The 14,960-nt window shown below is 41.8% G+C and overlaps 1 protein-coding gene across 2 annotated transcripts in view; it reads left to right on the plus strand.

Moving 5' to 3' along the window:
• Nucleotides 1-267: 267 nt before the first annotated feature.
• LOC117406186 (voltage-dependent R-type calcium channel subunit alpha-1E) overlaps nucleotides 268-14,960 on the plus strand; it is a 156,322-nt gene continuing 141,629 nt past the window's right edge. For both annotated transcript variants that reach the window (XM_059031925.1, XM_059031924.1), the window contains exons 1-2: nucleotides 268-373; nucleotides 1,012-1,151. In XM_059031925.1, coding sequence (XP_058887908.1) covers nucleotides 281-373; nucleotides 1,012-1,151 — 233 coding nt within the window. In that variant the 5' untranslated portion in view covers nucleotides 268-280. The remainder of the gene's footprint in view (nucleotides 374-1,011; nucleotides 1,152-14,960) is intronic.

A 14,960-nucleotide genomic window follows, 5' to 3' on the forward strand; every position in this document is an offset into this window, starting at 1 on the left:
GTTTTCACTAAACTCAAAATTATTAAGGTGACCATTTTTTTTTTATTGTGCACAGTTTCCTAGTAACTCTAATATTGTGTAATAGAAAATAAAAAAATGACTCGTCGTTAATATCTCTGAGTCACGGAGCCTGAATGTTCGAGTCACACAAGGTCGAGTCTGAGTCCGAGTCGGGTTAGAAACTATTTAATAGGGATTACTGCTGTGGTGGGGGATGTACAGTATGGGCTATTTTGAATACATTTTTTTCCCTTAACTGAACTGCACTCCTTTTGAATACATGATCCTGGCCAGTATCATTGCCAACTGCATCGTCCTGGCCTTGGAGCAGCATCTTCCAGGAGATGACAGAACACCCATGTCAAAGAGACTGGTGAGTATACCTCTGAAGAGAATCTGTACTCATTGAAACTCACATTCTTCTGGGAGTGTCAAAGGAAGGTTCCAACACAGTCCCTTCCTGATCCCTCCTGAGCCTTAAACTCACATGCTATACTCAAAGAGACTCATGTATAAAGTGTCATTGGAACCTGGTACCACTATGTACTCATTAAAAAATAGAAAAGGCTGAGAAACAGTGAGAGACTTGGGAGGGCAGTGGTCCACGATAAAATATACATTCCAAACACCTATAATATCCATTACTAAAAGCAAATATCAGTTACAGTGTATAGTGCTCATTCATTTTACATTCACATTTTAGGACCCAGTTTTGAAGCCAGCGCAAAGTCACATTTTCAGAGAGGAATACAATCATTTTACCTGTAGAGTTAGTGCAAGAAAAAATAATCCTATCTCTGCTCCTTGCAACTAAGATTTCATTCTGGTTCTTAACTTTTAAAATGTGTCTTTGTCTTTTCTCCTGCTCCAAAATAGGGCTCCTGCAAGCTTTGAAAACCGAAAGATTTCTTTCTTTCTTTCTTTCTTTCTATTACAATGAACATGATTCTGACAGCAACACACTTAGATCTCCAGGTTGTTTGAAGTTTCTCTATTTGTTCCATTGAGCAGGAAAAGACTGAGCCATACTTTATAGGGATCTTCTGCCTTGAGGCGGGGATTAAGGTCATCGCCCTGGGTTTCGTGTTCCACAAAGGCTCCTACCTGCGGAACGGCTGGAACGTGATGGATTTCATTGTGATTCTCAGCGGGTGAGTGGAATAGCTTGCTTAGGTCTGTGCATATCGAAGGACGTTGTAACCACTGGGCATGAAATGATTGTGCAAATTAATTTTTATGCTTGATTATACCAGGATGTTATCGCTCTAGTAATGTAATCTAATTTGTAGAGTCCTTGTGCGTCATTTGTGTGAGAGACCGGGAAATGACAGAGCTTCAGTAGCTACAAAAAGAGATGGAGAAATCAGTTGTGTCTAATTACAGTAGTGTCTCAACTGGTGGCTCTTTCAGAGGGAGCTTGTCTAGTGTAGCTTTCCACTCAAAGAATTTAGCAGTGATCTAGGGGTATTAATAGTTTAGAGTTTAAATGTTATCCTAACAGGAACGTTGGAATTTTGTCTAAATGTTTAAACATTATCAGAAATTTGCATGTCAAATGACATTAAACAGAATCTAACACCCCTACACTGAACATGGGTAAAGATTGTAAGTTTAGGTATTGAAAATTGTATAGGGACATAAGTTTTAGTATATTTCTTCATCTCTTCTAAATAAGTGTTGGATGTATTTTGACATGTTGGGACTGTATGTTTACCCAAACAAGTTAGCAGTGTGTGCTCTGTATGGCAGATGTGTCCACAGCCCATATTTATTATTCATTTCCATAATAGAAAATACAAAGGGCCAGTGGTTCTGACACAATTGGACATGATTGGGATGATTCAGTCAATCTATTATTTATAAGTGTGTCTGCTGGGTGAGTCACAGTTTCAGTAGATGTGCCAGTCTGTGAGGAGTGTGTGAACAGATAGACAGCTCCAGCAACAGCTTGCAGTTGCTTTCTCTCTCTCTCTTTCTCTCTCTCTCTCTCTCTCTCTCTCTCTCTCTCTCTCTCTCTCTCTCTCTCTCCAATTCAATTCAATTAATTGGTACTTTATTGACATGACTACAGCAGAAGTATCACAAAATAAATAATAATCTGACAAATTTAAATAAAAACAGCATACCAAATTATTACAGAAAATAAATCTATAATTTATTTTATTTATTTATTTTATTTATTTGTCAGGGACACATACCATAATAACATAAGTGTCATTTACATAACACAAAATGCATTGTATTTTCAATTTATCCGATTGGCTAATTTCCTTGATAGTCCCTGGGGTAATAAAAAGATACACACATATGGGGCTCCCGAGTGGCACATCCAGTAAAAGTGCTCCGCATGGAGTGCAGGATGTGCCCTATAGCCTGGAGATTGCTGGTTTGAGTCCAGGTTATGCCATCACCGATCGTGGCCGGGAGTTCCCAGGGGGCACAATTGGCCGAGCGCTGCCCGGGTGGGGAGGGTTCAGGTCGGCAGGGTAATCCTCGGTTCACCGCGCACCATCGACTCCTGTGGCCGATAGGGCACCTGCGGGTCTGCTGTAGAAGCCACTCAGATCTGTGTCGTTCTGGAGGACACGTGTGTCTGCCACCGTTTCCCAAGTTGGTGTGGGAGTTGCAATGGTGAACCGGGATAAAAGTAACAATTGGGCATTCCAAATTGGGGAGAAACCTGGCATAAAAATTTAAGCAATGACTAAATTAAAAAAAAAAAAAAAAAAAAAAAAAGACACATATAAAGATACTTACTGGTACACCCATGTGTGATGGAAGGGAGTTGCTGTAAGTGAAGTGTAATGGGAGCAGATAGCCCCTAATGGAGTCTGTTTAAACACTGTGGTTTTACTGATCCTCTCACAGCTTATGACACTGTTTGATATATTCATTATCTGTGAGTGCAGTGCTGGTGTTCTCACCCAGAATAATTACCATCTCTCTCTCTCTCTCTCTCTCTCTCTCTCTCTCTCTCTCTCTCTCTCTCTCTCTCTCTCTCTCTCTCTCTCTTTCTCTCAGTAAACTGATATGGTGCTAGTTTTCAGAAATCTGTCTTGTGCTGTCAAGATGAATGTGAAATATTATGGCAGTGAATTACTGGGGGTCTGAGGTGTAAACTCTATAGGCTCTACAGTGCATTGGAATTGGAGATCTGTGCATAGCCCTGTGCTAAGGTGCAGCTCACACGTATAGCTTGATAAAGCCTGCAGGTACCATATTTGAGAGTGTTAACATGTATCTAGAGCAGGGGTTCCCAAACATTCCCAACTCACGATCCACCTGAGTAGCCAGATCATTTTCTGGAACCCATGCCCAGTGAGATAGTGTGAAAAAAAGTTGGTTCCAGACCCTCACAATTCTCTGTGTAAAAAAGTGCCTCCTATTTTCTGTTCTGAATGCCCCTTTATCTAATCTCCATTTGTGACCCCTGGTCCTTGTTTCTTTTTTCTGGTCAAAAAAGTTCCCTGGGTCGACATTGTCTATACCTTTTAGGATTTTGAATGCTTGAATCAGATCACTGCGTAGTCTTCTTTGTTCAAGAATAGATTCAATTCTTTTAGCCTGTCTGCATACGACATGCCTTTTAAACCCGGGACAATTCTGGTTGCTCTTCTTTTCACTCTTTCTAGAGCAGCAATATCTTTTTTGTAACAAGGTGACCAGAACTGAGAACAATATTCTAGGTGAGGTCTTACTAATGCATTGTAAAAATTGTTTTAACATTACTTCCCTTGATTTAAATTCAACACTTCTCAGAATATATCCGAGCATCTTCTTGGCCTTTTTTATAGCTTCCCCACATTGTCTAGATGAAGACATTTCTGAGTCAACATAAACTCCTAGGTCTTTTTCATAGATTCCTTCTTCAATTTCAGTATCTCCCATATGATATTTATAATGCACATTTTTATTGCCTGCAGTACTTTACACTTTTCTCTATTAAATGTCATTTGCCATGTGTCTACCCAGTTCTGAATGCTGTCTAGATCATTTTGAATTACCTTTGCTGCTGCAACAGTGTTTGCCACTCCTCCTATTTTTGTGTTGTCTGCAAATTTAACAACTTTGCTTACTATACCAGAATCTAAATCATTAATGTAGATTAGGAATAGCAGAGGACCGAATTCTGATCCCTGTGGTACTCCACTGGTTACCTCGCTCCATTTTGAGGTTTCTCCTCTAATCAGTACTTTCTGTTTTCTACATGTTAACCACTCCCTAATCCATGTGCATGCATTTCCTTGAATCCCTACTGCGTTCAGTTTGAGAATTAATCTGTTATGCAGGACTTTGTCAAAAGCTTTCTGGAAATCTAAATAAACCATGTCGTATGCTTTGCAGTTATCCATTGTCGATGTTGCATCCTCAAAAAATTCAAGCAGGTTAGTTAGACATGATCTCCATTTCCTAAAACCATGCTGACTGTCTCCCAGGATATTGTTACCATATAGGTAATTTTCCATTTTGGATCTTATTATAGTTTCCATAGGTTTACATATAATAGAAGTCAGGCTTATTGGTCTGTAGTTACCTGGTTCGGTTTTGTCTCCCTTTTTGTGGATCGGTATTACATTTGCAATATTCCAGTCTGTCGGTACAACCCCTGTGTCAAGAGACTGTTGCATGATCTTGGTTAGCGGTTTGTAAATAACTTCTTTCATTTCTTTGAGTACTATTGGGAGGATCTCATCCGGCCCAGGAGATTTGTTTATTTTAAGAGCTCCTAGTCCCTTTAACACTTCTGCCTCTGTTATGCTTTGCAGTTCCAAGTACTCTTTCTGTGTACTTTGTTTTTAGTCCCTTTTAAACGCTCTGTAAAGTGCCTTTTTTCGCTGAATATTTTTTTGATTGATCTATTAAACCATTTTGGCCATTTTGTTTTAGATTTAGATTTGTCTACCTTTGGGATGTAATTGTTTTGCGCCTCATCATGCTGCAGGGAACTTACAAAAACCACAAGCTGTGCATATTTTCGGCGATGTACCCGCTTTCATCAATTTGAATAGTGAACATGCAACTTTTACCAAGCCGTTCAGTGAACTGCAGTCTTATATCATCTGACATGTCTTCACACGGGTGGGAGCAGAGCAAAGTCGCCAAGACTGAAAATGTACGGTGCCGAGTAAAGTAAGGTGAACATTTTTAGCAGTTTATATGTTAACAGTAGCTGCACGTAACACTACAAACACAACAAATATGCATATACAACCTACAGAAACAAACACACTGTGCACAATAATTGCAAAAAACATTTCATTTTACAAAAAAGTACAAACAGAAACAAACAAACAAAAAAGCTGTATTGCTTGTTTCTTAGCTTATTGTAATAGTTGGTTACCTCTGTAAGTCGCCGTGCAGAAGGGCTTCTGTCAAGCAAATACAAAAAAAGAAAGTAAAAAAACAGGCTATGCTCCTGCTGCCTTCAAACCAAAACTAAAAGCTTATTACTGTGCTGGGAATACCTTGTTTCCAGATAAATACGGCTGCTCATTTTCACTGCATTTTCTCAGGTGCAGCTAACCAAAGATATTCTATTTATTTCTATTTTATTAAAGAGAATATCTTTGAAATAACTTGGGAGGTATTTGCACTACGTCAAAGATCAAACAGCATTCAAACAGTCGCTATTGAAACAATCTTTAAAAATGCATCAATGTTCTGAAAATGTGTTGGCTGCAAAAAAACGTAACAAGCAGACAAAAATAGATTTAAAAAAAAAAAAAACCTTCAGTGACAAATTCAGCGACATTTTCAAATTTTGTAAACCTTTTAAAATGATGTTGACACACTATTGAAAAGGAACGTGCAATTTCCAGATTTTGCTGCCTTTAAATCAATAAATACAAACATTTAACGGCAAACCTTAAATGACAAAACCCAAGTTTTTGTATTTTTCTTTACATTTCTAATACTACGTAGAAATAATTATGAAGTTTTAAAACCACAGATACCTTCAAATTATTAGTAAATTGTAACATCATATATGCCACTGACTCGCTAGGTCAATGTACAGACTAGTTTAGTATAACTCGAACACCATCATGAAGTCGGTATTTGTTTGACCCTATTGCCATAGTAACCAAATGCACGGCGCTGATAAAAGTATGACTTTACAGTGTAAAGTGCTGCAAGGAAAATAAAATGCATATTTTTCACGGTAAATTGCAAGAAGCTGAAAACAACTTTTTTGTTTTTGCTTATGAAATCATATCTTGGCTCGCCAACGCCCGCCATTGCTACAGTACACATTCCAAACACACACTCATTTTTCATTTCCCAAAATATTTTTAAGATGGAAAATCGGCTATAGACGGAACACTTTCACCCCTATCTTCAATACACCTGGGTACAGTAGTACTTACTTTGTACAGTAGTATTTACTTTGTACAGTAGTATTTGACAGTGACACACATTTGATCTTTTGACTTCGTGCGGCTTCCTTACCTAGCATTTCCTCAACGATGTCCTCCCAGATTTCAGGCTTTTTTGATTTTGCAATGTGCAGAGATGCAAGATACAATGCTTTCAGGGCTTTTTTTTCTCAAACCATATGTATTGGTGAATAGATTTCTATTTTTCTAAGAAATAAACCACAGCTTTTGTTTGTGCATTCCGGGTAATTAAATGCCTTTTAAATTTGGAAGCCTTCATGCTTTCCTTTGCAAGCATTTCTAGGCACAACACGCACTTTGGAGCTGGATCGTTTTCAGTCCCAGACATAATGAAGCCAAACTCAATGTAACTGTGGTCATATTTCCTTGATACAGGTTTGCTTTTCTTTTCCGGTGGAGGCACTGGACTTGTACTTAGATCGCTAGTACTCCCTCGTTTTAAAAACATTTCACTGGGCGTGAGCTGGGGGGGGGGAAGGATAAGGCAGAAGAAGTAGCAAGGAGCAGTTAGTAGGACAGAATGTGGTCACCGACTGGGGCCGACGCTGTCGACATCCCAGGGGCGGAGGACCCGGCAACCGGAAACAGGATAGAAAAGAGGTCACCGACTGGGGCCGACGCTGTCGACATCCCAGGGGCGGAGGACCCGGCAACCGGAAACAGGATAGGAAAGAGGTCACTGACTGGGGCCGACGCTGTCGACATCCCAGGGGCGGAGGACCCGGCAACCGGAAACAGGATAGAAAAGAGGTCACCGACTGGGGCCGACGCTGTCGACATCCCAGGGGCGGAGGACCCGGCAACCTGAAAACACATATGAGGGTTATGACTTGGAAAGCCGCCCCTCGGGAGGAGATGAGAGAGGTACCCAGCATCTGAGACTTCTGTAAGGGGCGCTCGTAAAACCCCTGATTGGCCGAGACATCACGCTGCCTGGGACCTGAAAATAAGGACAAAGCATTGAGGTTAGTATAGGACTCGGCACGAGTGACCACGTCCTGAAGAGAGGCAGAATAGAAGAGAGCCTCAAGTGAGATGAGCGCAGGAGCTGCGACAGAACAGAGTTTGGCCGGGGGTCCGCTCTGACTCATGCGGTGAGAACCCCTGAAGGTAAGGGAGGCGGCTGCCTAGCCCTGAGGTTGGGGAAGTGAGCCTCACTTGCCCCCCAAAGGATGGACCCCCGGCACCTCACGAAAACTCCCACACCGTGAGACAAACAAGACAGCACATGCCAACGCATAAAACATACACAAAAGACCAGAATGACGAACAGGACGAACAGAGGGAGATTAGTAAATTTGTTAGTAGGCTGCGACTATGTGTATACCTGCCGCTCAGTGGAGAGGAAAAAACCCCTTGAGGCAGATTAGGGGAAAACCTCTGGTGGCCCCGGCGAACAGGTAGCCCCCACTCCGGGCATGCTAGCGATTTTAAAATGGGCTGCAACTATATCGGAGGAGATGAATGAACGTAATAAATCTACTGCAGAAGAGGACCAGCGGCCCATGGTCTTGATCAGACTGTGGTTGATGCTGGCTCTTGCAGCGGAGGTAGCTGCACCTATACGAAATGAATGGGGAGAATACAGCTGAGGAGGGAGGCCTGCTCTAGAAAGGAGGGTGGAGAGGTGGGCTGATTAGGAGATCTTCGTCGCTGCAGGGAAGCTTGAAGCTGAAGAAACTGTGTATTCTGAGCTTCTGAGGAAGCCGAAGAAGGCTGTGAGTGATGTTGGCCCTCGCAGCAGGGGGGCTGTGCCTACGGAATGATTGGGGGGGGGGGGGGGAGGCCCGCTCTGGAGGCGAGGTAGGTTGGAATCCGGTGACGAGTGATCCTAGGAGCGAGAGAAATCAATGAGGGGGTGGAGTAGAGGAGGGAGGCTTGCTCTGGAGGGTGGAAGGTGGGTTGAGAACCAGCGATGAGTGATGATAGGAGCGAGAGGAATCAATGAACTGAGGGTCCTGGGGAGGGGGGGTGGGGGTTCTTGCTGGGGAGATACCTTGCTGATGAAAGGGGCAGATAGGGGACTCTTCTTGACAGCTGAATGGACTAACCACGTTGAAATTGATCCCTCTTGGAGGTACGACCGAATGGTGAAGTAAATTAGAAGCAGAAGAAACTGCGAGTTCTGAACGTAATAATCTACTGTGGAAGAGGACCAGCGGCCCATGGCCGAGAAGCAGATGAGATACCTTGACGTTGAAAATAAGGGGCAGATAGGGGAATCTGCTTGACAGCTGAATTAACTGACCGCGCTGAAATGGATCCGTCTGTAGGTACACGACTGAATGATGGAGTAAATTAGAACTGTGGATTCTGAGCTCCTAAGGAGACCGAAGAGGGCTCAGATGCAGATGATCTCCATAGGTAGATCCTTGTATGGGGAGAAGTGGCGTTTCAGAAGAGAAGAATGAGCAAACTGAGAATGGTCATTGATGCGGACAGCGGGAAGGTGAGGCAGAGGGGAAGGCTCTTAAGAATCAGCTGTTAGGCAGATGGTCTCCATGAGGAGATCTTCGTAAGGGGACAAGCAAACTTTCCGAAGAGTAGAGATAAGTGAAAGAGAATGTCTGTTGATATGGGCAGGCGGGAAGGTGCAGCGGGGGGGGGGGGGGGGGGGCGGGACTTTGAAGATTCCACGAAGAGTCAGACAAACTACTGGTATGGAGAGAATGGTGGGAAGAAAAAATCCCTAGCTGGACGATGAAAGCCGTGATCTGGTTTGATTTGAAGGAATAGGATGAATCCGATTCTGGCACAGAACGTTTAAAACACTGACCAAGCTGTACAATATGAAGCTGTCGAAGGAGGGAGAGAGCTGCAGATATGAAATGCTGAGCAGATTGAAGGAGGTTACTGAGAGTATTATTCAGTCAAATGACAGCTGGTGAAGCTGGTGAATTTGGGGGGGGGGTGGGCACGCAGCAGACGGGACCAGTCGACGGAACTTGAATACTAAAAGTGGAGGCCGAAGGGGAGCTGGAACTGACAGTTGAGGTAGCAGCTGGATCTGAACGAACGTGTGTAAATCGACTGCTGGGGAAGCTCAGCACGCTTTGTGCTCCATTTACTGGAATGGAGGGCAGAGATGAGATGTTGACTATCCTATGTGTCAGTTAATACGGGATCGATCAGCGGTCTGCTACTATCATGTTTGCTTGAAATGGAAAAGGTGAACTCACATTGAGAGACTGGGTTTCACAACTCCAGTTATTCTCCTAGAGTGGAACTCCTTAACTCATAAACAAGACAGATTTCCAGACTCACCGCGTCTCTCACCATGTATTAATGCTGTAATATTTGAGAGGATGTGTGGACATATAAATAGATTGCTGAGAAAGACAAGCACCTCGTATTTTTGATTAGATGGGGATTAGCATTAGCCTTGACTGCGGAATGCTTCCACGATCTGCGTATTGGAGGAAAGCGGAAGCGTTGGAAGATCTGGAGTAGTGCAGGTACAGATTTAGACTGAACTAAAGCAACTTGCATGTTATAACAGTGAGTAGATCTGAAGAGGGAGCAGAGATCTGCTGCAGTGAGGAGCAATTAACAGTAGAGGACGGGATCTGCTGGACGATGCAGAGATCTGAGGAAGTAAACAAAGAAGTGCTGTCAATAATGAGCGGTGGTCTGCTGTAGAGAGAGAGAGAGAGAGAGAGAGAGAGAGAGATCTGCTGAAGCAGTGATCGGTTATTGTGAATGGTGGACTGCCATTGGTAGAGCGTGGTGGTCTGCTGCAGAACGCAGATATCTGCTGAAGCAGGGATCTGTAATAGTGAATGGTGGATTGCCATCGGTAGTGTGATGATCTGCTGTAGAGCACAGACATCTGCTGAATGCGGTGGATATTGGACTGTGAGTTAAAGTGATTTAGATGAAGCCAGAGATGGAGAATACATAGAGCTGAGGCCGCTGTAGAACCTAAGAGGATGAAGAATCCGCTGCTCTGAGGCTGTTGAAAAATCTATTGATTTGGTCGGGAGCAGTCCACCTCAAAGGGGCGGGGTGAGGGGGGGTAAGAGTTGAAATTGAAGTATGTCATGTGATAGATAGACAGAGGATGAGGCAGGAGGGGAACTCCCGAGAATCCATCCGAGAGAGAACTGCGGGAATAGATAGAAAAGCTGTAATGTCCGAGCTTTGCAGCGAAACCAAACTGGTTTAATGTATAGCGAGAGAGCTTGTGGTATTATACTGCCATCCAGAGGTTATGATTGGAATTACATCATTGACTTGAGTGAATCAGGGTAGAATCTATGAAGTTACTATGATTAAAATCCTTGTCTATGTAGAACAACATTTGCTTATTCCTTTAGATTTGAATAATAAATATTCTAGACATGTTTAGGACAGATAGTCATGAATATAAATAAGTTAACGCAATATTTAGATGTTATGGTTCGGCGCGTTGAATTGGTCTCCGCCAGTTGTGAAAGTGCAGCAACAGGAAGCCAGAAGATTGCAGTGCTGAGGCGCAGAGCACGCAGAGCCTGATGAAGCTGCCTGGTCACCATGACAACTTACCACTCCCCGCAGTCACTCAATAAGGGCATTGCCGTGGTAACCATAGCCTGTGAGGCGCCGGTGGAAAAGTTACAGTACAATAGTGTAGTTGGAGAATGTTGTGACCAGTCGAGTTACGAGCCGCCACTAGTTAAAAATTTAGTTTAGAATGGGCTGGATACGTCTTTAAAATGTTGAACGTAGCTGATGGAGGTCCAGGGCAGGATCTTCTGATGGAACGGTAATTGTGCTGGCTCAGTGGGAGCGGGGGGAGGGGCGTCTGATTGCAGGCGAGGAGTAAAGAATGATTAAGCCGACAAAACTTCGTGGTAGAGTTAAATAGAGCTAAGGTAAGGCAATCGCAGACAACGGGAATGACGATGTCATGTTGAGGGAGCTTGGAAGTTTAACGGAGGACCAGACTTTCTGATAAAGTTGCAGACAAGTTGAGTAATGAAGCTGCACTTTGGACGGCTATGATGCCGAGGTGGAGACCGGATGGAACAGGAAAGAGTAATGTTGGAGTTCTTGGAGCCGAAAAGAGAAGCTGAATGAAAAGAAAGATCACCTGAGCAGGTAAGAAAATGATTGATAATATCTTGGCAGCGATGTGCAGAGAAACGACCTGCGTGAGCGAGGCAACGAAGTTTAGATATTAGCGGTGAAGCACGAAACGACGGCGTCTAAGCGTTTGCTACAAAAAACGAAACACTAGACAGAAAAGGTGCAGGTGATCAGGTCTTAAATAGTAAATAGAAACTAATTAACCAGAGATTAGAAAATTGAAAGATTAGAGATTAGCGGCCCCCCCCAGCTCCACGCCCCCCGAACCTCGCAAGCTAACATATAAATTTTAACAAATTGTTTGCGTAAATACACACTATCATCCTAACTACCGCACACTCGTGAGGTTACGTTCAGTAGGAGTATGTGATAGCTTTCTGGTCCAGACCATTTTACATGCGGGTGGGGGGCTACATTGTTGTAATTTATTTATAATTAATTTATCTAGTAGTGATCTTATCTTTTGTCTGTTTTGTTTCCTCAGATAAAAATATTTATGGTAATTATTTTGATTAATTTCAAACTAAAAATATGTTTATGTTTTACTTTGTTTGGTTCGCGACCCATAGTTTGGGAACCACTGATCTAGAGAACTGCCTGTTGTGCTGAGACTTGAAAGTATTTTCTTTAACACAAATTATTGTGTGTATCATAATCTGGAGGTATATAGAGAAAGGCAAGTGCCAGTGATCTTTATTTATCGAATAGAACATTGAGAATGTTAATATAAATACAAAAGTGGGGTTTCAAGAAGGAGGAACAAGAGCAGGTGTTCAAGAGAAAATGAAACTAAAAGTAAAAAATAAAAAAGCAATTGCTACTCGTGCTGGGCAGACCAGCACGGTATTTGTTTAGTGTCAGTGTTTGAGGTTTGTTTTTGTTTGAACTTTTTATTTGGCTTGGCAAGTGTTGTTTTGTTTAAATATTTCATTTTGAATAAAAACGTGCCCCAGAGCATCAACCTGCAGTCCTTTGTCAGAGTCAGCTTCCTGGTCTGGGTAGTCACCACTCATCCGCCACGTCACAGGGCCATATGCATAAACGGTGACGGTAATTTGCGGCCAATCAAAAAAAAAATACTGGGCAGAATTTAACACGCAATTCATAAAACTACAGCCTCATTATTTTACCAGGTAGTAATGGGTTTAGATATGATTTGCCGTCACGGATTGTTACCGAGAGTTTGTATCTAACCAATTGTCAGAGGTATGCAAATGAGCTGTGCCCGCTACTTAAGACGTCAATGACATGCACTGTCTGTTTACACCGTCACGTTATGGCTACGGGACATGTCTGGAGGCAGACAGGTTTTCAGAAATATCGAGATGACAGGTTATTAGAATAAATTGCACACACAGGTGCTGGACTGAAATAGAACTGTAACCACCAGAAATTGTATTTTGTCATTCATGATATTTTACTTTTGGTTGAGAAAAAAAAGGATCCTCAAATGTTAGCACACGTTTCCTTTCCAGCGCAAAGTAGAAGGCACTGGTGTGTCAGGAAGCTCTGGTTATTTGTTAAAAACTTTCAGTTTGATTGACAAATGGCACAGCAAGACAGCACCACACAGTTACATTTAGCCTAATATTCATTGTTAAATGGCAAAGAGAACATGTTTTATGTTACTCAGTTTGCAAATTCCTGCACAATTCATTCACATATAATAATAATACATCTACTCTCTGTTTCTCATCACTAAATCCAAGACACATCGCATTTTGTGCATTTAAAACAGCTTTCCTGTTATGTGTCTAAAGCCTATAAGCTGATCAAAGCAATTAAATACAATTAGATACAATGAGATACAATGTAAATGCTTCTTTCTGTCTGTCTGTCTCTCTCTCTTCCTTTCTTTGGTGACTGCTATTTTGGTGTTTATTGTGTGTTCATAATTGCCTACCTATAACAAAGCAAGGTCTATTCCTGTTCAAAATTATTTTAATTTGTTTTTGATCAAGGTGAAGCTTAACCCATTCGTATTCATATTGGGAGAAAAATAACTGACATTATATTCAATGTGTAGTTTAATTGTGTTTCCAAAATAAACACCAAGACAAGTTTATTATCTGTTTCTTGTTGGTGTTTAATTTCATGTTTAATTAATTTGGTTTGACAGTGATACAGTACACCTTACCATACAAAAAGCTTATTTTAACCTAAAACAAATAAACACAGCTAGATTGAAGAATCCTGCCTGTCACACAATACTACTTGGTTTCATCACAAAATTGGATTAGAAAACGCAACATATTTCTTGCAATTTTCTTGAACTAATCCAGTTTGACACAAATATGTATTTTATAGTTCATTCTATAGGGTGACGCAACATGTTTGGCAGACTTTGAAAATATAATTACTTGAGCTGCCTTTATCAGTAGATGGAATCCTATGGAAAATATGTAAAGTGCCGTACTAGCTTTCTGCGCACAGTATAGGAACGAAAAAATCGTATGTGTTCTTTTTTTTTTTTACCTGCAAAAACTCACTAACATCAAAACCAAATCATGCAGTGAGTTTGTAACTTTCATTATAGGGGAACAGCCTTGTGTCTAGCAGCTCAACTCTTCAGCTGATGTTCTCGTTCTCCCCAAAGCGGAGTCATTGTGCTTCTGCTCAGTTATACCTGCTCACATCATCAGAGTAATCCAGAGGGTCAAGTCGCAGCTCAAATCTGCAGGTCTTTCTGGGAGGATCGTCTTCCAATATATCTTGATGTACAGACCACACAAGCACACTGACGCCTGCCATTTTCTCCACTTAGACAATAAATAGACCTGATTTTTATGTTTCCAATCAGTAAGTAGCCTATCCTGTTCAGATGATTTAACAATGCAATTTAATGCATGTGTTACAAATAACATAATACATAAATTACCTAATTATTGGATTATTAAACATAAACTGTTATTGCTACAGGCTTAAATACATGTTCCTAAACAGAAATGATGCTAGGAAATGATACAGTTAAGACGCAGCTCATTCTCCGCCTGGTCTGAGGCACGTGTTAATTATGATGCCGGTAAGGGTTAATTAATGGCACAATACAGATTTATGAATCAGATGAATAATATGTTAATGAGAAAATTGGTTGCTAAGGGCACGTTATTCTAACGACGCAATGAGTGCTGTTTTTTGACGGTAAATGCTGTTTATGCATCACCCGATAAACTACTGTCATGTTAAACACTATTACTGGCACGATGAAGGAGACACTAAGTTGTATGCATATAGGCCTATGTGTTAACATGTGAACAACTGAGCATCAGTGGGTAATTGCATATCACTTAGATACTGTACTTATGCTATGGATAAGAAAGCAGTTCCCATACAATATATATCTAGTTTAATCTTCGGACTATGGAGCTGAGCATTAATATCTGTTTCTCTTGTCTGAACTGTCTGGCTCCCTGGTGCCAGGTGTGCTTTTATTGTGAGAAGCGCATGTCAGTTTGTGAGCCAGCAGGATGATGGATCTGTGTTGAAGGGAATTGGACT

The sequence above is a fragment of the Acipenser ruthenus genome, chromosome 10, assembly GCF_902713425.1.
Source record: "Acipenser ruthenus chromosome 10, fAciRut3.2 maternal haplotype, whole genome shotgun sequence".
NCBI classification, from domain to species: domain Eukaryota; kingdom Metazoa; phylum Chordata; class Actinopteri; order Acipenseriformes; family Acipenseridae; genus Acipenser; species Acipenser ruthenus.